This window comes from Nelusetta ayraudi, unplaced genomic scaffold (assembly GCF_046127955.1).
Source record: "Nelusetta ayraudi isolate G7.1 ecotype Tasmania unplaced genomic scaffold, CSIRO-AGI_Nayr_v1 ptg000002l, whole genome shotgun sequence".
Lineage (NCBI taxonomy): Eukaryota > Metazoa > Chordata > Actinopteri > Tetraodontiformes > Monacanthidae > Nelusetta > Nelusetta ayraudi.
In genome coordinates, this window is record NW_027466052.1 from 12,028,126 (window position 1) to 12,051,164 (window position 23,039).

General features: G+C 49.7%; 1 protein-coding gene across 3 annotated transcripts in view; it reads right to left on the reverse strand.

Moving 5' to 3' along the window:
* The window catches only part of zfhx3b (zinc finger homeobox 3b), a 134,498-nt gene that overhangs the window by 57,028 nt on the left and 54,431 nt on the right, over positions 1 to 23,039 (reverse strand). For all 3 annotated transcript variants that reach the window (XM_076024354.1, XM_076024338.1, XM_076024347.1), the window contains exon 5: positions 343 to 574. In XM_076024354.1, coding sequence (XP_075880469.1) covers positions 343 to 574 — 232 coding nt within the window. The remainder of the gene's footprint in view (positions 1 to 342; positions 575 to 23,039) is intronic.

Here is a 23,039-nt window from a genome sequence, read left to right on the forward strand (position 1 = left end):
GCGTGTTATGGAGACGCCTGTAAATTACAACCGTGCCAGCTGAGTCACCGGTTTTAATGGAATCAGGCTAAAACCGAGGAGATGCCATCCATTACTTTTCTCACTAATTCTACAGAGAGGCCAATGTCAAACACAGGAGTGGCTAATTTTAAACCATACATGTTTTATTACATGGAAAGCGTCCCGACGGGCCGACGGCTTGTAGGCCAGTCTGCTCGCACGCACGCACACACACACACACACACACAACAGCCAGGAAGGCTTCAGGAGGAGAGAAGAAAGACGGCACAAAAGATCCAAATGCTGTAAAAAGCGTCCGCGAGGGGGGGCTCGGGTTCTGACCTGTGTCTGAGGAAGGGCATTTGCGGATGGTGAAGATGGAGCTGAGGTCCTCCTCCTCCTCCGGCAGGCCCTTCTGCAGGCGCTGCAGCTTCCTGAGGCTCTCGCTGCGCTGGTGCTTCATGGAGCGCACATGCTGGATCAGGTTGAGCTTGGCCTTGGTGGAGTAGCTGCACAGCACACAGTGGTAGTAGCAGGCATCGCCCTCCACCGCGTTCTCGTGCTGCTGCAGGTGCTGCGGGAGGGGATGGGGGGGGAGGGAGGGAGGGAGGGAGAAGGAGAAGGAGAAGGAGAAGTTATTGCAGATGGCAGATAGCTGGCTCGGCACCACCGACTCACTGTTGCTCAAAGAGAGGACAAATGAACAAATCAATTCCCAATCACGGCCCTGTTGTTTAACATCCAGACCTCTTCCACTTCAGGACAACTGTTTGGACGGTGCACTTTGTCTCCCCGAGTGTCTGTATCGGTCCACTAACAGGGCAGGAGAGGCCTGGGAGGCGCAACTCTCAGGGGTCCCCGCGGCAGGCGGGCGGGCGGGAATCACATCAGCCACCCTTCAGAAGCCAGCGGCTCCGCCGCCGCTGCCGCCTCGCCGGCGGAAAAAAGGCAGCATTGATCCCCTTCACTCAACAGAAGCCCCCCGTCTCTGAAAAGGAAACTCCAAACATCTGCTTGTTTCACGCATGGGATGCTGAATATTGATCACGGCCGGTTAAATCCTCGGCCTCTCATAGAGGAAGAAAGTCAGCTGGTGGCGAGACAACGGGGGGTTGGGGGTTGGGGGGCGGGCGTTATCGTACATTCTGGGAGAGAGAGAGTAAACATTCCACCAAAAGGAGGCGGCGGCCTTCGCCGGACAGGAAATCAGCGCTGGCATGCGGCTTTCAGCGGCTGCAGCTTCCTCCTGCGGGGCTCAGCAGCAGGCCTCTCCAGCCCTCAGCCTCCAGCCGCTAGCCCAGGCGTGGGCAAACTATGGCCCGGGGGCCATCTGCAGCCAGTTAAGCTTTTTAATCCGGCCAGCCAAGCTTGAAGAAATTATATCAAGAGTAATTAAGTCGTAAAATAGCTGTATTTCATCCATTTTTTCAGTGCTTTAAGAGTCATTTCAATAAAGAGCAAAATACAATTTTGTTGTAACTTTGCTTTTGTTCCTTTTCAATTGACATTAAAGCTACGTGATATCTTTTCTACAAATCCCATGATATATTTTTTCCTCCTATGAGGTGGGTCACCAAGACACTCCACCCATCTGCTGCTGCTCCGGGGCCCCCTCTCTCACATTCTAGAAGCCATTGTGGCCCGACCAGTCAAAAAGTTTGCCCAGCCCCGGTCTAACCCCAAGCCTCCAGCCTCCAGCCTCGGACATCCAGTCCAGCTTCAGCAACAGGTCCAACACCCTGCAGTGACGTCGTACCGTCACAACCTCGTATCACATCTCAGAGCTCCAGTCTAAAGACCTCCCGCTCGGCTCGATCAATGATGTGCAAGGCCTACAAAAAAAGAGAATAAAATAAAACTCGGCAGGCTGTGGTGTGAGTGACGGGGTTATTGACCACCAACGGCAGAGCATCACGCAGAGTTCGCCTCTGCCTGCTCACAATACGAGGCGGCTTCAGGCGGGGCGGCCGGTGTCATAGCGCCGCACGCTGCTTCGCCCCGGCGCAGTCTGGTTCCTGGCTGCGGCCGTGATCGATGTCAATCACCCTCCGCTTGTCCTCATTTCACTTGATCACGTGGCACACTTCACTTCTGGCCGTGTGCTGCACTCATTTGGCAGTTGCAACCCCTTCCTCTACATTTTCACTTTTCTTTTGTTTCTTAGCCGCCGCTTCTGCTTTGTCTCTCGCTCCTTTCTTTTCTCTTTTTTTGAAGCAAAGTGTGAACAGGGGATAAGGGCTCATGACGACGGCAATTCAACACACGTTGATTGTCTTTGATTAAAGTGTGCAGACAAAGTGAGGGACAGCCCGCCAAACTGGTGGACACACTGACATAACAACTGCACACCTGCCACATTGGCAGCTTTGCGTTTGCAGCCTCATTTCACACTCAATTTTTAGACTCTTTGGAATACAAAAATTGCATTTTGCAGACTGGAAGTAATGTGCACACAAACGCAAATAAAACATGAGGTATTTTGTACAGATTTATGGGACTCGGACCTCTTTTTGTCTTCCGTGTGGCATGTTGCAAGAAGACAAACAAGTCTTCTAGCATTTAAAACATTAATCAAATTGCAAAAACATTTTGATTAATGTTTTCAATCTCTCTCTTTTTTTTTTTTAAAGAAAAAAACAACAACACATTAATAACTTATTTACTAGCTTGTAGATAAGGCTTATTAGACATAGTGTCAGAGAAAGGGGCCATAAATCAGGAGGAAAAGTGAACTGTGTTGTCCTGCAGTGGGCAGCAAGTTCGGTTGGCAGGAAAGCGTAAAAACAATTGAAGCATTAGGGCACTTAACCGCATTACATCTAAATCAGGTGCCGACAGGCTGCAGGGGGAAAAAAGGAGAGAACTCATAACAATATTACGTCTCCCTAAAATGCTCTCGTCCTTTTCTCCTAATGTTTAATTTTCTGGCAACAGTGTAATATTGCTGTGGGGGTTTTTCCTGCGCTATTGTGTTTCATTCTCTTTGGTTTCATATTTTTCACTTCTACACCTAAAATGTGCATTAAGACACCGCTTCCAGGAAAGGGAATAGGAGTCCCCCTCCTCGCCCACCTCCTGTTCTGTGAGCCCCACAGCTCGCTGTAATAGAGTTATTAGGTGATTGCAAAAGGCTCTGTGTCTCTGCGTGCTCTCCTTTCTCGCCTCGTTTTTAGCCATCCATGATGTCATGAATAGGTGTTGCTGGATATTGTTGAAGCCAGCCCCCCCTTTCCTCTGCACAGAAACATCCTATTAGGACTAGAGGAAGGCAAGAAGCCTTAGAGACAGATTCAGTTATAGACACCACCGAATCCATCACGCAAAAAAACGTTTTTAGGTGGAACAGATGTCTCAAATTAAAAAAAAGAAAAAGCTCTTGACGCAAATGATTCAAGGCTCCAACAATCTAACAGAGGGCAGGTTTAAGGAAAAAAAAAAAGAAAGAATGACAGCACCTGACCAAAACTTCAAAGCTGGTCTCAGGAGGTAGAAGGGGGGTAGAAAAAAATCCTGGGAGTTTTATAGTTGCCCATAAAAAGCAAAGGGGTTTATATAGGAGTGAACCCGAGACCGCCTGCCCCTAAATCAGCCATAATTCACCATAAACCTTCAGGCTGGGAAGAGGGCCTGAACATGGCCAGAGCTGGCCAGTGCATGTAGCACCGTCTGCAATGTCAAACGTTTACACCTGTAAAGAGCCACTTCCACCGTCCCTGCACCAGCCGTGACCCAAGACAGTCTGGGGCGCTCAGGAGTCAGCCAGTGAGGTAAGACATCAAACCGGTGACTGATCGGTGAGGTGGGGCCACCACCACTGAGGAGCAGGAGCAGGAGGAGGTGGAGGAGGAGGAGGAGAAGAAGAAGAAGAAGAAGAAGAAGGAGAAGAAGAAGAAGAAGAAGAAGAAGAAGAAGAAGAAGAAGAAGAAGAAGAAGAAGAAGAAGAAGAAGAAGAAGAAGCAGGCAGCTAACAGAGCCAAATAAAAGAAGAACGGTCCAATCATCACGCACGACAACTCTCTTAAACGTGGATTCTCACTGGGCTCTGTGGCCATAATCCACATAAAAGATTCTTCAAAGAGCCAAAAGACAGTATGGACACAGTGCACTCACAGTTCATCACCCTCTCTGCTTCACACGCACACACACACACACACACACACACACACACACACACACACACACACACACACACACACACACACACACACACACACACACACCCCCACACACACACACTTTGAATGTGAAACATAATAACGCATGAGACAGGGCCCGCGTCTGTTTCCTATGAACCTACAATGAAGCCCCTCGTTGATAAATCACCTCCAACTGGAGTGCAGGAATTTGGCGGCTTAATGAAAAAGTCATGTTGCGCTGGGAGGAGCCGGCCGGTCGGCGTGGCTCCGGGGGTTTCTGAACGCCCCACCAAGGCCCCAACTGGGGTGAGTGGGAGCCGGACTAGCGCGGCGGCGGGCGGTGGGCGGAGTCGGCGGCGCGGACTCAATGCAGCTGAACTGTCTGGGAATTTTACAGCTGCCGTATATGAGATTCAGCTGAGCAAGTTTTGAACGAGCGGCTGCCTTCAATTGAGCCGTGCAGCCGGCGGGACACGGGAGGCCCCGCTGCGCACGCAGAGAAATGTGTGGTCGGACCCAAATCGCAACACGGCCGAGGACCGTCGATGGTCGGGACTTTGTCAAGGGCTCCGGCGACGTTGTAGTCAAACTGCTTTGTGTCTTAAAAGATGTTCCTGAGGGGGGGCGAGGCGGGCTGGGGGTCTTTAAGTTCCTCCCAAAGCTTTGATGTTTTCAACATCTCGCTCTGAACAACATCTAAACCGATTTCAGATGAAAATGTCGAGCGCAGCCTCTTTTTTTTATTTTATTATTTATTTATTTTTTTTACCAAATATGGTGGGTTTTTCATGGCAGATAAAGGCATTTAAAAAAAGAAAAACCCCGGCTCTGCCATGGAGCACCTTATCTCTTTCTGTGGGGGCTGAAGCAGCGCCGCTCCGTGCTGTTTCAGGTAAAGAGGGACAGGGGCGGTGTGGGCACCACCCCGTCCTCTCTCCTCTAAACTCCACAGCGCACCTTGCCCTCTGAGTGGGCAGCGCCGGGGCCCGTATCAGTTTCACCGCCCACCCGGGAGCGCCGCGCGCATCTGCATTTCCAGCCACTTAAATGCAAAGTAAAAGTGGACCTTTAACACGGTTGCCAGCGCGGCTGCCGAGAGAGCTCCACTCGCCGAGGTAGAGGCTGGTGTGAGCTGAAGAGCCGGAGCTGCTGGATTTCAAAGAGTGGCTCCCATGGCGGAGGAGCGCCGTGGAAGGCGGACATATAGACGCACAGACCGAGAACAGGATCCTGTTTAGACTCCTCTCGGATCTGGACGAGCTGCTGATACGAAACTAGCGAATTAAATAACATAAAGAACGGAAACAAACAGCTATCAGTTCTGTTAGGGGTCCAAATTCCCTGCCGGATTCAACTGCCGGGTTGCAAACAACTGTTGAGCTCAAAGCCTAGACACACACGAGCGCGTGCACACACACACGTACACGCCGATACGCCAAAAATAGCCGCATTTTACGCCTCAAACGTGGCAAAGAGCAGCAACAGAGCAGAGTTCCTCCAGTGAAATACTTCCAGTGGCCTCCTGGGAGGGAAATTAAGCCTCAAATCTAGTTTCAGGCTCGAGACATGTAAGGTTAAGTCAACCCGCACATTTGCTATGCAAACACAATGATGTCATGGCAGTAACTATAACCAATGAGGTAACTGCATTTCACTTTGTAGAGAGAGACAATGCAGCGCCTGGCGGGCTGCAAGCGACACTGTGGCCGCAGGGATAAAGAACATGTTTGTGTGGTTCAAGTCTCACTGCGCGACAACTGCAGCCATTGTGCACGCGTATGATGTGCGTGTTTTGTTTTGTTTTTTCCCCTACGCACTCGCACATATTGTACTCACTAGCATGTATCCTGTTGCGGTCAAACTGCAACCGGCGGGAACAGAGATGTCAAATTGCAGCTGCATTCTGAAGCTTATAAATCAGAGTGAAGTTTAAATTTAAAAGTAGGTTTGATTTGATTAAGCCTGGGCTAGAGGTCTGAAGAAATGAAATAATTCACCGTAATGACCGCTCTCTTCCCAGCCGCGGAGAGTCGCCGCTTGTTCGGAGATTTGTTGGGGACTTGGTTCTCATAAATCTGCTCTCGGGGATTCCCCTGGAACGCCAAAGGAGTTCTATTTGGGAAGGCGGCGGCGACCGGAGTCAGCGAGTGCTCGCCGTTCTAGCCCTGCGAACGCCTCCCTGCCTGACTGCCAGCAGCTCGAACAACAGCTCCGACCGCAGAGGCCCCACCGGGTGCCAAATGCGGTGAATGCTTTGAATTAGCCACTGCAAGCTGCAACATGCCTCAAAGTTAGCTCGCGGCTTAAGGCTTGTGAGCGCGCCGGGGCCAATGGCTGCCTAGCTAGCGTCTCCTCAGCCCCCGTTCCCACCCTCGTCCTTTATTCTCCTCCACTCGTCCTAATCCCCGCCACCGCTCCGCTGCATCCTGTCCCTCCGTCTCAAAGCCCATAATGTGCTAAGCTGCTTCCTGCGCGGCCTTCGCCGTAGAAATGATCCATCACTACCGGGTGAATAAAAAAAAAAAAAAAAGAAAGAAAACAAGCTGCATATTTGTCTCAGGGAAGGGGAAGAGAGGGGGAGAGACCAAATGGACCTGCGTCCCGTAATGGGGGGAGGAGGAGTGGGGGAGTAAAGATGGATCACTGCAGGTGTCCTGGGAGAGGAGGACTTAGCACGGGCCCATGAAACAAAGCAGCCTGGGAGAGTGGGGGAGGGGGCGGGGGGGACGCACTTGAAGACGACGCGGCTGCTGGAGCTCCACGCCCGCCACTCTCGCATATGGCACTTTAACATTAAATAAGGCGATAATTATTGAATTCTGCTTTGAATGAGTAAGACGGCGGAAAGTAAACAATGGGAAACATAATTGCAGAGGGACGGCAATCAATGCCGCCAGTCGCTCGGGCCCTGTTGATTGTGTGGGCTGCTCTCCGGGCGAGCCGGTGAGTGAGTAAGCCTGCGCGTATTTGCGCAGCCGTCACAAATCCGAGGTGAGCGACGGCGAGTGCGCGCGGCGTGACGGCGAGCTGAGTAACACACTCGGCCAGACGCGTGCACGGAACAGGAGTTGGGTAATCCCTCCTTCAATAATGACCCGGGGCTCGAAACAATAGCTCTCAATCAGCTGATCAATGCCTCCACATAATTCATGTGCAAGCCACGGCCGCTGAGAGATGGAGGAGGAGGAGGAGGAGGAGGTGGAGAAGGACCAGGAGGAGGCGGGCGGTGGAAAGATCAATGCCCTGTGTTGTGATAACGAGCCGGGCTCTATGCTCACAGGAGCCCCACGCAGGCATCCAGGGTCCCTCTCGTTAGCAACATTTGGGTGGGCATGCTTCCACATACGTAATGTGCATTTCTGAACGCAGCCAAATAAAAAAAAAAAGCTCTCGCACCCCATCACATCTTAATGAGCTTTTGTTTTTTTGTTTTTTTCTGCGCGACAGCATAGAGGGGACGACGTCAGTCACCGGACAGCGGGAGGAAAATAAAAACAGCAACAACGAAAACAACAACATTAAAATAGATTAACAACGAGCGGCGGGCCTTCTCTCTTTCTGGAGCAAATTAGCAGCTTAGCCTCCCGGTGCTTTTACACGCTGGGCGGAGCGGGGGGGGGGGGGGGGGGGGGGGGAGAAAACATATTGCAGTACAGTAAGTTGGCCTGCAGGAGGCGAGGAGGGGGCGGAGCCACGGACGCGGGACTTCCTGACGACGCGCGTAGCAGAGAGCGTTGCATCTGGAAAAGGCATCAGGCAAATCCGGACCTGCCCCGGCCCTCCTCCTCTCCATTACCTCGGCTACTGTGTCAACAGCGCAGACCTCCATTTTACACTGCGGCGACAATTACCGCTTTTGAAAAAGGCCGAGTGGAGGCGGCGAGGCCGGGGCCTACAGACAGGGACTTTTCTGATTTTTCCACGTGAATTATGATTTGCTACTATCGATGCGGCTCTACAGCAGAAAGACATCCTCGGTCGAACACTTCCACAGACCGGCGGAGCTGCGGCGTCAACCGCCGCCATCGGTCAGAGCGAATCCTCCCGCACGGCTCCGACTCGCTGGGACGTCTGAGGAATGTGGGGAAGGTGCAGCTCCATGTGTCTGAGAGGAGCCTTAATGGGCCGCTAATGGAGGTTCGCACACTGGATACAGACGAGACGAGCGACTGGCTGGCCTACGCACACACACACATACACACACACACACTTGACTGACGAGAGCTCCGGCGGTGGGCTGAGGACCGAGGGACGCGCTGAGTCGGGGCCACCGGAGGGGTTTCAGATTGAGATACAGGCAAACAGCACTTGCGATGATTAAAGCGGGCGCGGAGAATTAAATTCAGAGCAGGAACATTAGCCAAACACAATTAGTCCTCCAGAACAAACATCCAACTATGCCGTGAATGCAGATTCACCTCGGCCGCGCCGCGCCGCTGGCTGGCAGGGGGCTATAGGGCAGAAGTCAAAAGAACGACGAGAGCCAAAGTTGGTGGAAAGAGACGGAGAAACGGCTCGCCTGGTGGACTGCACAATGGGAAAAACAAACAAACAAACAAACAAACAGAAGAGGGACGGCCGTGAATGAAGCCGTGAATGAAGCCGTGAATGAGGCGCCGGTTCCTGCCTGTGAGCCTTTTGTCACCAGCTGCTCTCCTGTTCCACCTTCTCCCGGCAGAGAGGAGACACTGAATACACTCTGCAGCTCCAGCTTCCACCGTCTAGCTTTCACCTCTGGCGTTCTCGGTTTGGTCGTGTAAATATTTCATTACCACGTAATTGGTTGCTGCTTGGGGCTATGCAATAAGGCGGCGGCAGCTGTAACATTGTGTGTTTCTACACTCTGCCGTATCCATTTTTATGTAAAATTCATAGAAATGTGTTTTTGGGGAAGAGGCGTTTTAAGATGCCGTGAGGGGAAATGTTTTGTTTTTTCTTTTTTTTTGCAAGCTGCCCTCGCGCGAGCTCGCTAGAGACCCCCGGCTAATTAAAAACAGCGCTGATGTGCTCAGCCAGTGTCAATATTTAGCCCAGTCTTACGCGGCTATCTTTATTAGCAGCGCTGCGCCGACAAAAGGAGCAACACGGCGTTCGAGAGGTCCTCTTCTTAAAATGAAATTTAATGGGGTGGAGTGGGGTTGAGTGGAGGTGAATATACAGAGTGGGCCTATATGTGGGCTTATTTCCACACCACGTGAAGTGGCCTGCTGGAGTGGAACCGCTGCCGAGGGTTCTTCACAAGTATTCACGCACCAAACACCCACCAGCTTCACCTGTCAACTCTTCCAAAACTGAAAAATGTTCCAACTTTTCAAGAGTGAAACCCTGACACCACACTTTTGGTGTTGACTATCAACTGGGGATGACAAAAAAAAAAAAAAGCTCGGCAGTTCAGAGATGCTACAAAAGTGAATTGTAGATTTTGATCATTTGTAGTGGCGGGGCGCTGTGAAAAGGTCAACACACTATCTCGGAACCAACCCACTTACTCTTCAGCAAAAAACAAATACAAGAGTCGGTCTATTCTCGACTACGTGCTAATGACACATCAGATGATTTTCCGTTTGTCTAAACTGGTGCGGTCCAGTTTGAAAAGACATTCCTATAATTTTCTTGCATTTTCAGCTATAGAGTAACTTTCATTACAGAGCATTACTGATGCATTTTATATTGCACTTAATAAATCCTCCAGGAATTAGACTAGAAGATCTATTTTGCGGCTGTGATTTTAAGTTATTCCCGCTTTACGAACTTCCAGTTTAAATAAATCTCCAATAACCTCTTTGGGCCACTGCGTGGTTTCGCTGAGTGTTGCTCAGACCTTAGTTACCACCCTGGTCACTGCGTAGTGATTGAATTAGCCAGTTTCTGAACAATAGAAACAGCTGCCGGCCCTGTTTCATAAAGACCAAATTTGGATTGTCTTTCCTCACAGACCCGGTTGTAGCCTTTGACCTTTGCCTACACAAAGGTGGTGCACTTGTGTGGAGAAAAATAGTGATTTGTGCGCTTTCCCATGAGTCCAGCCAACTCTATAACTAATACATATGGGTTCACGCGATCACTGATTTCTTACAGGGTCATTTTGCTGTGCCGGCTCATTAGGAAAAGGGGGGGAAAACCATGCATTACTGCATTTTCCATAAAAATGAAACAAAAGTGCTCATTGATCACAATGATCAATCTAGGATCAATAACCTAAACCCTCATCATTCTCAGCGCGGCGTAATTGCAGCTGAGACATAGTTGTCATTACTAAAAATCAAACACGGAGCGGGCTAATTGGAAGGATGCTAGCGCTTCGCTTCTGCCGGCCAGCAAGGGGAAAAAAACAAAAAAACAAAAAACAACAAAGCTTTCCAGTGGCCGCAGAGAGACTTGTGATGGGCGGTCATCGGCGCGTCCCAAAATAACCGCTCATGCCATTAGCAAGTGTCATCACAGAGGTCATTGTGCTGCCCATGCGGGGACATTTAATAAAGCGGGAGCGAGCTAGCTCGCCACACAAGAGCGCTTTGTTACCCGCCGTCCTGTGCAACGTGCGCACGTAAGCCGCAAATTTATGGGACAACTTGTGATTTTAATCAAATGCTTTTATGGAATGTCCTTATTAGACAATTTGCCGCTGACCTCTGCATTTGAGCAGTGCTTAAAAGAAAGGATGTTATTTTCCACTCGGGTGGCCGTGTGCTTGGAAAGGCCCTGAGAGGAGCCGCTAAAGCACGGCGGGCAAAAAAGGCTCATACAGCGAAGGTTCTACAGGCTGGTGCCGCGGCCTCACCAGCCTCGACTATGCTAAGAGAATAAAAAATTAAAAAACCCAACTCAAAATAAGCTCGAAAGGTTGCCACTCTTCCTCTTTTTTTGCTCATCGATCACGTTCCCCGTTTTTGGTAATTGTGCGGCAAATGGAGCGCGGCCGAGCGCTAATCTCGACCCTGGGAGGAAAGTGTTAAAGGTAAGGAAACCTGCTGCATAATTATGGAGCCGCGCTCGGCCGAGGGAGAGGAGAGCGCACTCACTCACTCACTCACTCCTCCCCTCTCACATTTCTCACACACTGGCCTGCCTGCGCACGAGAGAGAGGGAGAGAGAGAGGGAGAGAGAGAGAGAGAGAGAGAGAGAGAAGGAGGGAGAGAGAGAGAGGGAGGGAGAGAGTGGGGTTGGCAGAGGAGCAACGGGAAGTGTGTACAGTTTCTAACCACCTTTTTACTCCCTCCTCTCAGCGCATTCCCAACCAAAGCGCCGGGGGCAGCGCGCTTGTAAAGAAACCACAGCCTTTTGAGTGCCTCTTGTATTTACAAACGGAGGCATGTTGGAATCAAAGGAATTACCACATGACATAACACATTAAACAGTTGGCAGATTGAGAATTTATAGAGTGAGCAGATAGTAAGTGAGGTAAACAGGAACCCCGCGTTGTCGCTCGCCGGACGGTTGCTAAGGGAGCTCGCGGAGCATCGGGAGCCCAAAAAAAAAACTAAAAACTTACCGACCCAGAGCAGGACGGGAGTCGGCTGCCACTACTACTGCTGCTACTACTGCTGCTGCTGCTGCTGCTGCTGCTGCTGCGGCGGCGGCGGCGGCAACGGCGGCTGCTCACCTCCTCCTCTGCCTCGCCCGCGCCTCCCCTCTTAACGCGCAGCTCGGGCTACACTCCAGGTGGAGACAGCTATCACTTTCCCATCAACTTCCTGTTCCCTCTTGCCTCTCCTCCTCCTCCTCCTCCTCCTCCTCCTCCTCCTCGCCTCATCCCTCCTTCCCTCCCTCGCTCGCTCCCTCCCCACCTCCGCCACCGTCTTTCTCTCAGCGCTCTCCCTCCCAGCTGCACAACTTGGGTTTTTTTTTTTTCTGTGGCGTCTTTGAAGAAATACAAGGCTGTAACGACCCCCCCAACACACACCTACACACACACACACACACACACACACACCTACAGCCTATCTGAAGTACTAAAATCTGCAGTTAAGAGATTTTTCCTCCCCCTCCTACCTCCTCTTACACCCCCCCACACCCCCACAGAGTTGCTGTTCTGCGTAATCTCACCTCAGTTTTTATTTCACCCTCATCAGCAGGGACCTAAAAATAAATGATAAATGGAATATGATATTTTAAAGCCTTATCTCTTATCTGTTCTTACAGTGGGGTGGGTGGATGGGTGTGCGGGGAGGGGGGGGAATAATAGGGTAGTTAATCCTGCAGATCCTACTCAAATTGATTAATCAGCACATGCGGACAATCAAATAAATGATTAATATTCCCCAGTCCTGTGGTTGGACAGTTATCCCTGAAACCGTCAGTAATAATTCAGTAACCCTTCCCAGACCACAGGCTGCAGCTAGTCAGCCCCACTCAGCATCAGCCCTGTGATGTTCAGCAGGACTTTGAAGTGCCTGCACAGAGACTCCGGCACACCGGGAGTGAGACGATCTGCAGTCAGTCTGCCGTCTCCCTCGCCCTCCGTACAGTATCTGCCTACCTGATCAAACCCCAATGCTCTCCTCCACACATACAGATGTGTTCAGATTTTTAGATTTATTTTATATAATAGATGTTACACTCAAGGAAGCTAACAAAGGAGTAATACGTGTAACAAAAGGAGGAAATGATGTGTTACGGTGTGGCCGACTAGAAAACTAGAGCCGACTTGGAAGCACTTTGTCGAGACACTTCGAACTAATACGACCGCGCTGGTGCGGTTCGAGAACCAGATGTCCCCCGGGCCACACAAACACACTTTCTCTCACGCAGATAGGAGATAGAGGCCTCACCCCGCCGAGCACACCCTGTCCTGCTGCGGCGGGACAAAAGGGAAGGAATCCGCACGGACAACAGAGGCCTTCTTTTCTCTCCCGTTACACTCGCTATTGTTTCTCCCGCCGTGTTTAATGAACAGCCGTCTCTAAAGAGCATCTGCCAGCTCCGGATCAGGAGGAGGAACCTCCCGCTCCCCCAACCTCACCCTTTTCACTTTTGCACTCGGGTCGTGGAACTCGCAGCCCAGCGTTGGAAATGCGCACGAGTAAACACAGCTCACAGGTGCGGAATGCGTCCTGCAACGGCTGCGAGAGCGTGCGCGTCCCGGGCCGGCGTTAGCGGGAACGACCTGTGCGACGCCAGCACTTCAGTCTTGCTTTTATAGGACACGCAGCGTCACACTGGACCCCCGGTGCCTCTGTGGCTGCCAGCCAGGAGGCTGGACCTTTGCCGCTGTCTGCTAAGACCAGCACTGTGACACCACAGTGGGCTGCTAGGCTTCAACATGGCCGGCTAGGGCTAGCATTAGCGTAGCTGCTTAGGGTCTGCTGGCTTCTTCTTCTTCTTCTTTTTTTTAGCTCTAACAGAATTTGCTGAGAATTTCCTCCGGGCGCAGAGAAGTGTCACGGCTGCAAAAAACATCCATGTTTCAGAACTGGCTGCGCTTCACTTGAGGCTGACTGCAGAATGAATGAAGATCTATGGGGCCCTTAAATTCCACAGTTGGTGCCGCAGATTTACTTTGTTCTAGTCGCAGTAATAACGCTTTTGATTTAATGGCTCAATTTGTGAAAAAAAAAAAAAGTTGCAATTTCTATTTTTTTTTTTGCTGTTCATGACCAGGTTCCTTGGAAAATGCACCAGGCAATTTGGATTCATACCTAGGAACTGCAAGCAGGGCCTATTTGCGGTTTTAAAAATTTTGACCATGCACACATACAAAAAAAAAAAACCTTAAATGAAACTGAAATCGGATCCACCCTCAGGTTCGCCTTCCCAGTGCAATCAAATGAAGGATCTCCTGACGCGCATCTCAAGCTGCGTATCTCAGGCGAAGCAGCTCAGCCTCTCAGAAGATGGAAGCCATTTAGAGGGTGTTTTTCCACCACACTTATCCCCTCTAATGCATATTCAGCACTCCAAAGCTGCGGTTTTCTTTTCTTACAGGTTGACGCGGCAGGGAGCCAACAGGTTCTGTGTGTCAACGGGCTTGGGTCCAGACTAACAGCTGACATGGCTGGCTGCTGATGGAGAGACATAGGTACGAGCACGGAGCGCGTCGGGGCGGCGAGTGCACGTGCAGCCAAGCCGGAGAGTTTTATATAAGCGCTGCAGCTCACTTTGATCTCTTCCCCTTGCACCACTGTTTATAAATCAGCCACACAAATATTTATGAGCCAACGAGGAAAATGGCTGGTCTGGTTTGTATCTCTGCCCACCTCCGCCCCTCCTCCTCCACCCCGCCCCCGCCGCCACCGCCGCCTCCCCCCCGCCCGCACCCACCCTCTCCACCCTCCCCGGCCTTGTGGCTGATGTGCGGATGAGGCCACCGCAGACGCAGAGCGAGTGCACAGGCCCCAGGCCACATCCATCATAACTGCTGTGTCTCTGGCTATTGTGTGGCCCCAGAGAAGGCTGACCTAACTCCACCAAGCAACGCAGGGACAGAGAAAAAGAACCCTGCGCGTTTAGAACAACAAAATGGAGAACTAAGAGGGTGAAAAAACAGACCGGTTAACGTTCACTCGGCGCTGCCTCAGAGACTCGTGCATTTGCCGGCAGAGTGAATTCTTGACACACACACACACACACACACACACACACACACACACACACACACACACACACACAGGGCCTTGTATGCGCTGCACGTGAGCCCCCGGACTAATGCATCTCTAATTCATCAGTAACAAAGATCAATTAATAAATATGGGCATGGTCAATAGTTATTGCTCTTGTCTGCCTTTTAGGTCACTTATCTGTTTGTGCCTGCAGCGCGCACTGAGGGACAAAGACCCACGTGCTTTAATTGCTCCCCCACTGGCCTGACCTCTGGTCCGGGTCCCTCGCACCCACAACAGCATCTCTATTAAGTTTGGGGTGGGGTGGGCAGGAATACGCTGGTCGTGACTGAGCTTGGCCGTAGCAAGTAAAAGGCAAAATGAAGCGGTCGAGTTTGGTCGATCCGCTTTCCCTTTCTTTGTCCCTGTTGGCTCCTTCTGAACTCCAGTGTTCACTCATAAAGAGAAGCAGGGGAAGTGGAGCGTCTACGCACACTTCAGCTGGAGAGCAGACTGACTGCAGGGACTGACTTCCGGTGGGAAACACACACACACCAATGATGTGTGTGTGTGTGTGTGTATGTACATCTATCTATCTATCTGTCTATCTATCTATCTATCTATCTATCTATCTATCTATCTATCTATCAACATATATACACTGATTTAATGCTTTTCCTTTCGTTTTCATGACTATTTACACTGCAGATTGTCACTCAAGGGATTAAAACTATGAATGGACACATATGGAATATGGATTAAACAAAAAAAGTGTGAAATAACTCACACCGGTTTTATATTTGAGATGATCTAGAATAGCCACCCTTCGTATGAATTCATATATATAACGTAACATATTTAGGTATCAAACATTTTTTTTCTTTTGCCACATTAATCCACATATCCTGGTCATATATTTGATGTCTTCAGTATGTACCTACAGTGTAGAAAGTAGTAAAGATAAAGAAGAAACAGGTGTGTCCAAACGTTTGACTGGTAGTGTATGTATGTGTGTGTATACATATATGTATATATATATATATATATATATATGTATATATATATATATATATATATATATATATATATATACATATATATATACATATATATATATATATATATATATGTATATATATATATATATATATATATATATATATATATATATTTATATATATATATATATATATATATATATATATATATATATATATATACATATTCACTGTCTCCTTCACCATATACTGCGTGGACACGAACCCCTGCCAAAGCCATCATGTGGCCCAGGTGCACAGAAAGATAATGATTTATGCAAAGCCCTCGCTGGCGTGCCAGTGTGCGTGCGCGGCGTACAGTAAAAGCTGTTGAACTATGGACGTGTGTCTGTGGGCAGAGCCGGGGGTAGAGTGGGTGGAGCGGGTGGGGGGGGGGCAGAGAGCGGCTGGTAGTGGTGGACGGGGCTTGTCGATCGATGCAGTGATTGGCAGTTAATGGCTTTTCCTGTTCTGCCTTGGTAACCCCGGCCTGATGGCTGTTGCTGCTGATCAGTGATGGCAGATGGTGTTTGATTTTCATATATAAAGCCTTTGTGACTTTGTGGAGATGGCTTCATCATGTTTAATGATTTAAAAGTTAAGCTGAATGCTGGGAATCGTGCGACGCTGAGTCTCCGCCTCTTTAAAAGAAATAAATAAATAATAAAAAAAACCATGACCTCCTTTTTCGGCTGCGCATGTGATCTGTCTTAACCGCATGCATGCCGCATATATAATGGTGTGTGTTCCGAAAGAAATGAGCCGGATGACAAAATGTTTGCTCTCTCACGGGCCGGCCTGCGACAAAGTGGCTCCTCGGAGATCAGAGGTAAAACTGAACAAGAGAGCTCTCGCTGAAATGCTTCCCAACAGCTGCTAATGAGAGCGAGGACGAGAAGCTGCAGGGAGAAAAAAAAAAGCTGCAAACATCTGGAAATGGAAGTGAGCGGCCAAATTGTACACACACCGATACATATACATACAAGTGTGTGTGTGTGTGTGTGTGTGTGTGTGTACACTAGAGAGAAGAAAACGCATGCAAGACCATAAAAGGGACACATGTAGGTGTGACTCGACCGACACGGACTGTATAAAAACTACATTAGCGACACCTCAGATTTTTGGCCAAATTAACATATTCTGTCCCTTCCCACTTCCTGTCCGTCCTTCCGCCCGTCTTGCCTCGCAGCATGCAAATAGGGGCATTAATCATTTGAATGATAATTTGCATTCCAGATCTCGCAACTGCAGGTTTGAGGCTTTAATGGCTGCCGGTTCTCATTTAAACGGTAGCAGCGCAGCCGCTCCTTATGGCTCAAATTATTTCAACATGCCTCCCCCAACCTTACATGCATAAATTAAGGAAATTCCTATCCAGTGACAGAGGCGGCCCATCTGCAGGGCCGATCCGAGTCTGAATTATTCAGCAGTCCTTAATTTTAGAGCCTAGTGTTGATTGAATGTGGTGACATTATAAAAAATGAGTTTGTGGCGCTGGCAGAGAGAAGGCGGCGAGGGGGCCGAGACTTTATGATCTGAGGCAGCGGGAGAGTTCAGCGGCGCTGGCGCGAGGCTCCGGGAGGAGCGCAGCCCAGACGGAGAGAGACGGGCCTCTGTAAATCAAACAGCAGCGGCCCTGCGGAGGCAGGACTTTATTGAACACAAATGTGTCACGCGACTTGCGCAGCGCAAACGCCTGCGCTGCAGACGCCTTCGCCTTCGCCAGCGCTGGCTTCCAAAAGACTGAGAGTAAGGCGGCCACGTCGAGCCAGCGCGGCGAGGTGAAGGTGAGCAGCCAGCAGACATGATATGTCGAGGTGGGCCTTAAAGGCATGGCAGCTATTTATTATTTTTTTCCCCCCACCTCCTCCTCCAACACTTCTCTGTCTATTCTGGGCATCAGTTTGTCATGAAGGAATGTGAAGGCTATAAAGTATCAGTGCCCTTGAGGAGCTGAAGAGCATTCTCGTCCCCAACTCTTAAAGCTGTCTCTCTGCCTCACACTCACTATCACTTTTCTCCAACTCGCCCTCCCCCCCCCCCTGCCCCTCCTTCCCCGCCCACCCCCTTCCCGCTTACTCCTGCAGCGAGTTTAAAGTAGAACACAGGTGTACAAGACAGCGCCCGTGGGAGAGATAACATTTGAGAACATTTCAGGGGGTTTTAAGAAGAAGTTTTTCTCTGATATTCCTCATCTGGGGAGCTGTGCGAGATTGCCTCGGTTCCACAACTATGCCTCAGTCCCCTTTGTGCCTCAACCCCACACCCACCAACGCTAACTCTTACATCACTGCCGAGTAATTTCCATATTAGACTTTAAACAAGACATTCTGTTTTTTTGTTCATCATTCCATTTCATCCGGCGTCCCCACAGAGAGCGAGTGGCATGATGAGAAAACAGGGTGCGCACTGATCTTTCTCAGGGACCCCAATAAAAACCGCACGACACCCCAAGTCTGCAGAGCTTAATTACAAAGGGATGAAATCGTCTCCCCTACATCTGGAGAAAAGATTGTCTGCGCAACACTGATAGATTTACAGCTCCCAGCCCCGTCCGTGAACTCAGGCACACGGCAATTAGGCAAAACATGGATGGACAACCAGCGCTGTGAAGTTCAGGAAGAGAGGACTTTGCTCTTTTGTAGGAAAAGAAGGGCCCCTCAGGCCCAACTGTTTCAAATAAAAGTTCTACCCAGAAAACGTTCCGCTGGAAACTGTTGGGTGTTTTTCTTTAATGGACTAGCGCTGGTGGTCTCCGGGAGGTTAGATGGACTTTTCACTGCGGAGCACTTTGTGCAACATATCCCTTCCGAGAAAGGGCCGCTTTGAGGAGATCGCGCTCGTGGGCATCGGCATCTCGCCGACCCATCGCGAACAACAAAACAGCCAATGAAAATCAGGCGAGAAATTGCTGAAGTTCTGCAATCCGGCAGTAATCGATGCGCTGCAAAATGGAAGGACCTCGGGGCGGTTTTGTTGAGAGAGAGAGAGAGAGGGAGACGCGCTTGAAACAAAGGTGGTACACGTTCTGCACACTTAGGAGCAATTTAAGTGGCTGCAGTGGTGTAAATCAGCAGTTGGTGGGACTCCTGCGCCGCCCCGCACCGCAACTACATCAGTCACTTGTTATCGCGTTGAAACAAAATTCTCATTACATGGATGTAAAACTGGTGTCATAATGTTTTTAACACTCCCTCCTTCACCAAAAAAAAAAAAAATCATCTAGGATTTATAATTACGTGATTTCAAGTCGCAGGGAATTAAAGCGACACCTTGGGCCACTTTTCCCAAAATTTATTCATCCCAGGACTCTCCTCTGAGGGCAGAACCTAAACAGAATAAAGGTCCCCGTGCGCTCATCCCGGTACCTGAGGACTCGTCTCCGCCGCTCATCTGTCTCTTCGCTCTACCTTGCTTTCCGTGTACAGCTCGGCGGAGCGCTGAAGCTCAGAGCTGAGTAGTTTTGTGGCCCTGACCACTCGGAGGCCATTAATCTGGTGGCTTAGCCACTGATGTATTGATGGCGCAGAGCCGGTAAGCTGGCCTGTCTCACTCTCTCCATCCCAGCAGCTTAGCAGCCGACGTGCATTCAGAGGGAGCCAGAGTCTGGCCTCATTAAACTGGTGTTTACCTGCCGATTGCCACACTGTTAGTCTTTCAGGTGTGGTGGCTAAAGGTCGCCAGATGTATTGACCAGTTGGGCCAAAAAAAAAAAAAAAAAAATGTGATCTTGGAACCAAATAACTGAGAGCCCTGCTGTGTTTCTGAATGCACTAAAGACTAAAAAACCTGTCCACACATTTTTCGGGGTGAAGTCCAAATAGAAAAACTTAATAGAAAACTTGTACGACTCTATGAGGAATTTTTTGTGAACCTGCCAATACCAAACCACACTGTTCTTGATTTTCTTTTTTTTTTGTTTTTACTTGATTTGACTATCTGACAATGCATGTAAATATGTTCCTGATGGTAAAAGACCTACAACAATTACTTCAGCGTGGTTCCATGTGGTAATTGAGTTCTTTTTTTTTTGTGCACATGCAAAGGAGAGGATATTCAACCCCCAGAGCAAATCATTTCAATATGGTTTGACTGCCAAATCCACAGAAAGGTCAGAGAATGTTTCAGAAGCAGATACTAAGAGCTACACAGACACCACGTCTGTTTTTTTGGAGATATCCGGACTTATTCTGATCATTAATAGTGCCGGGTTGTTCCACTAAAGTCTGGTTTGAAAAAATATTTAGATGCCTGATGTGACCTTTCCCTGCCGCGACTGGCCGAAGGTAACATGTTACACCACGGCCTGACAAAACAACAGCTTATCGGCAGCCCACCTCCCTATAAGGACTCCTTGAAGAAGAAGCTCCACCTTCGCTGTAACTCTCTTCCCCTGTCACTCTGTGAGCCCCCAGTAGAGTCCACAGCAGGGCAGTTGCACACACAATCAGCACCAGCAGCCATAACAGCGGCAGCGGCAGCAGCTGTGCCACGGGTCAAAGCCCGGCCCTCTCCCCGGCCTTCTCAAGGGGTGGGAGCGAGGAAAGTTGTGAAATTCTTGCACACAGCCAAACGCTAAGCCCTCCGAGCCCCCCCCACTACTCCCCCTCCTTGTCTGAGAGCCCCCCCCTCCCCTCCCCTACCCAGCGCAGACTCGCTTGCTCTTTGAGGCCACTCCTTCCTGGTCCCGCCCACCGCTCGCAGCAAGCGAGATGTGTTTGAGGTAGACACGAAAGTTCAGCACCCTGCAGGCGACGTCTGACACAAGGAAGAGCTTAGCGGGCGTGGGGACGGCGGCTGGCGGCCAGGCAGGGTCTTTGCGGGGACTTGATGCAGAATTTAAAAACACGCCCGTTACACGATGTTCAGCCATTAATCACATGTTCATCACTTTTACCGAGTCATATTGTTGAGAATTTCTCCCCTAAGCAATTAAAATGATACATCTCATGCGCTCTATGTTGTCATCTGCTGGCACTTTAGATTACTAGATTGCAGTGTGCGTGCGTGTGCGCGTGCACGTGCACGTTCACACGCCGGTGCATGTGAGAGGAAAGAATGGGCTGTCTCCCAGGATGTGCAGCGAGCGCTTTATTAGAGCGGTAGTACCAGTAAATCAGCGCTCAGCTCTTCCTGGAACTGCTGCAACCTTTCCCACTGAGCACTATTACTGAACAATCATAGGCTGGCCATGATAATTAGCAGAGTATCTATCCTTCCAACCCTCCTAGCACCCACCGCGCCGCCACACCCTCCTCTTTTTTTCCTCTCCGTCTCTCTCTGTCCTCCTTCTATCACTCCTCCTCCTCCCCCTAACAAAAAAAAAAGTGTGTGCCGGATGAGTGAGTGCGGTCAGTCACCCCCCCGGCTGTCAGTTAACAAGAGCACATCTCACATTACCTCACACGTTGTCTAGAGTGACAATTTGGGATCATTTGGCTGCCCCGACTCTGACAGTACACAAATAAGTGTGATTTTTATTATTATTTTTTTTTAAATTTACTAATTAACTCAGGGAATTAATTAAAGACAAATGGCATTTAGGCTGTCTCTCCGCCAAAATAAAATGGTGTGTTGCTACATACGGCCCAATTTGGAGTTGACCCTGAAATGAAAACGCCCCCCCAACACTTCACATGCCTGAAGGAAGTCTAATCTTAAAGCGGGCCATTATTGCATGACTTGCATTTCCAACAAGCGAGTGCTTCTGCTGTCTCACATCATCAGCAAAAACACCTTAATTCCTTTTTTATGGAGCCATTAATCCTTTCATGGAGTTTAGTGCCGCCCTTGCTCAAATTAATGTTGATTATTTGTTCTCCTCACAGTTTAGACTTTTTCCTTTCTCTCAGCCTGCACCGATTTTCCCAGATTTCACTGAGGGGTAAAATAAGAGTGGGGACTCCGTCCAATGTATAGACGCGCGCCGTCCGCTAATGGGCCAGCTGTTGGCCTCCGGTCCACACCGTGTTATGGCAGCTACACATACAGAAGCGCCGCCTGGCCGAGTGCGGCCGGCCAGCCGGCCGGCCGGCAGACAGACAGACAGATAGGTGAAAACTCTCTCCAGTTCTGTGCTTTCTCAGCAGAGCAGGACAAAGACAGGAGACGGGGTGTCAGGACTTTGTTGTTTAAAGATTTACTCTCCGATAGCGACGGCACTTTCTCCCTTTCGCTCCATGGCCAAGCGGCATCTGGAGTGGATTTTGTGCTAGCAGACACCGAGGAACATGATTACATTCAGCTAACTGCGCTCTAAACTGATTATGCATGTGCCAAGCTAATGGACTACATTTGCAAGAGGAATAATAACATCCAATCAATCTCAATTACCGCCGATTGCACCGGCCCCCGAGACAAGGAAGGTAGTCAGCAAAAGCCCTAGGCCCCTCCCCTTTCTCCCAACCCTTGACTGGAACCTGAGGCCAGGCCTGGTGAGGCCCCACCCATTCTGTCTGGCCAGGAGCGTCAGTGGCCGTGAGCTGGATTAGTTCCTCTCGTTTCACCGCGCACAAACACAAAGCCAAGTCCTCAGACCTCCTCCGACTTGCAGGAAGGCTATTATGCTAACATGATACGCGAGTTGCTAGCTGTAAAATGAGAACGGAAGCTGGGTTGTTTTTCCCCCCAGTTTCTTTTAAAGATGAATCTCAGGGGAGCGCCGCATTATCTGCAAACATACAGAACACAAACTTTGGGGTCATCTGGGTTTTGCAGCGAAACCCATGTGTTTGTGTTTAGGAGTGCACATTCCCACAGCACAATAATCATAATGCCATCATCAGCCGCTAAAAAAATCCCAGTGGAACATGAGCAGAGGAGAAGGTGAAAGTTAAGTGGAGAATACTGGGCGTGCAGAAGCGACTGAGGACACGGCATACAATGGGAGACAGCGTTGGCCTCCATCGTGCGGTGGCCCGAGTGGTCAGGATGACTTGCTGGATATTTCTGTGGTCTTTCAGAACATTCCAATACATGGGGTGGTGGGGGTGATATTTTTAGAAAGCCCTAATATGGGCCGCATACCACAGACTCTCAAATTATCCCATCCAGCTCAGCCCTCAGTTTAAACCTTCCTTTTTAATTCCAGTAATTACAGGCTCCAATTTATATGGAGCCGTGCACACAAAGGGCCTGTTTAATGCAAACCAGTTTGATTTGGGTAAAGTGGCCCGAGCATCCACCACATCTTACAGTCTGTTTATGCTGACTTGATGATTTATTTTCTCCCCCCTCAGAAAAGGTTAAAAATGGTGCTATTTGCATTGGTTTTCTTTTCGGGGGAGGAGGAGGAATAAATGAATTGTGATTTTTGTTCCCTCTTTGCA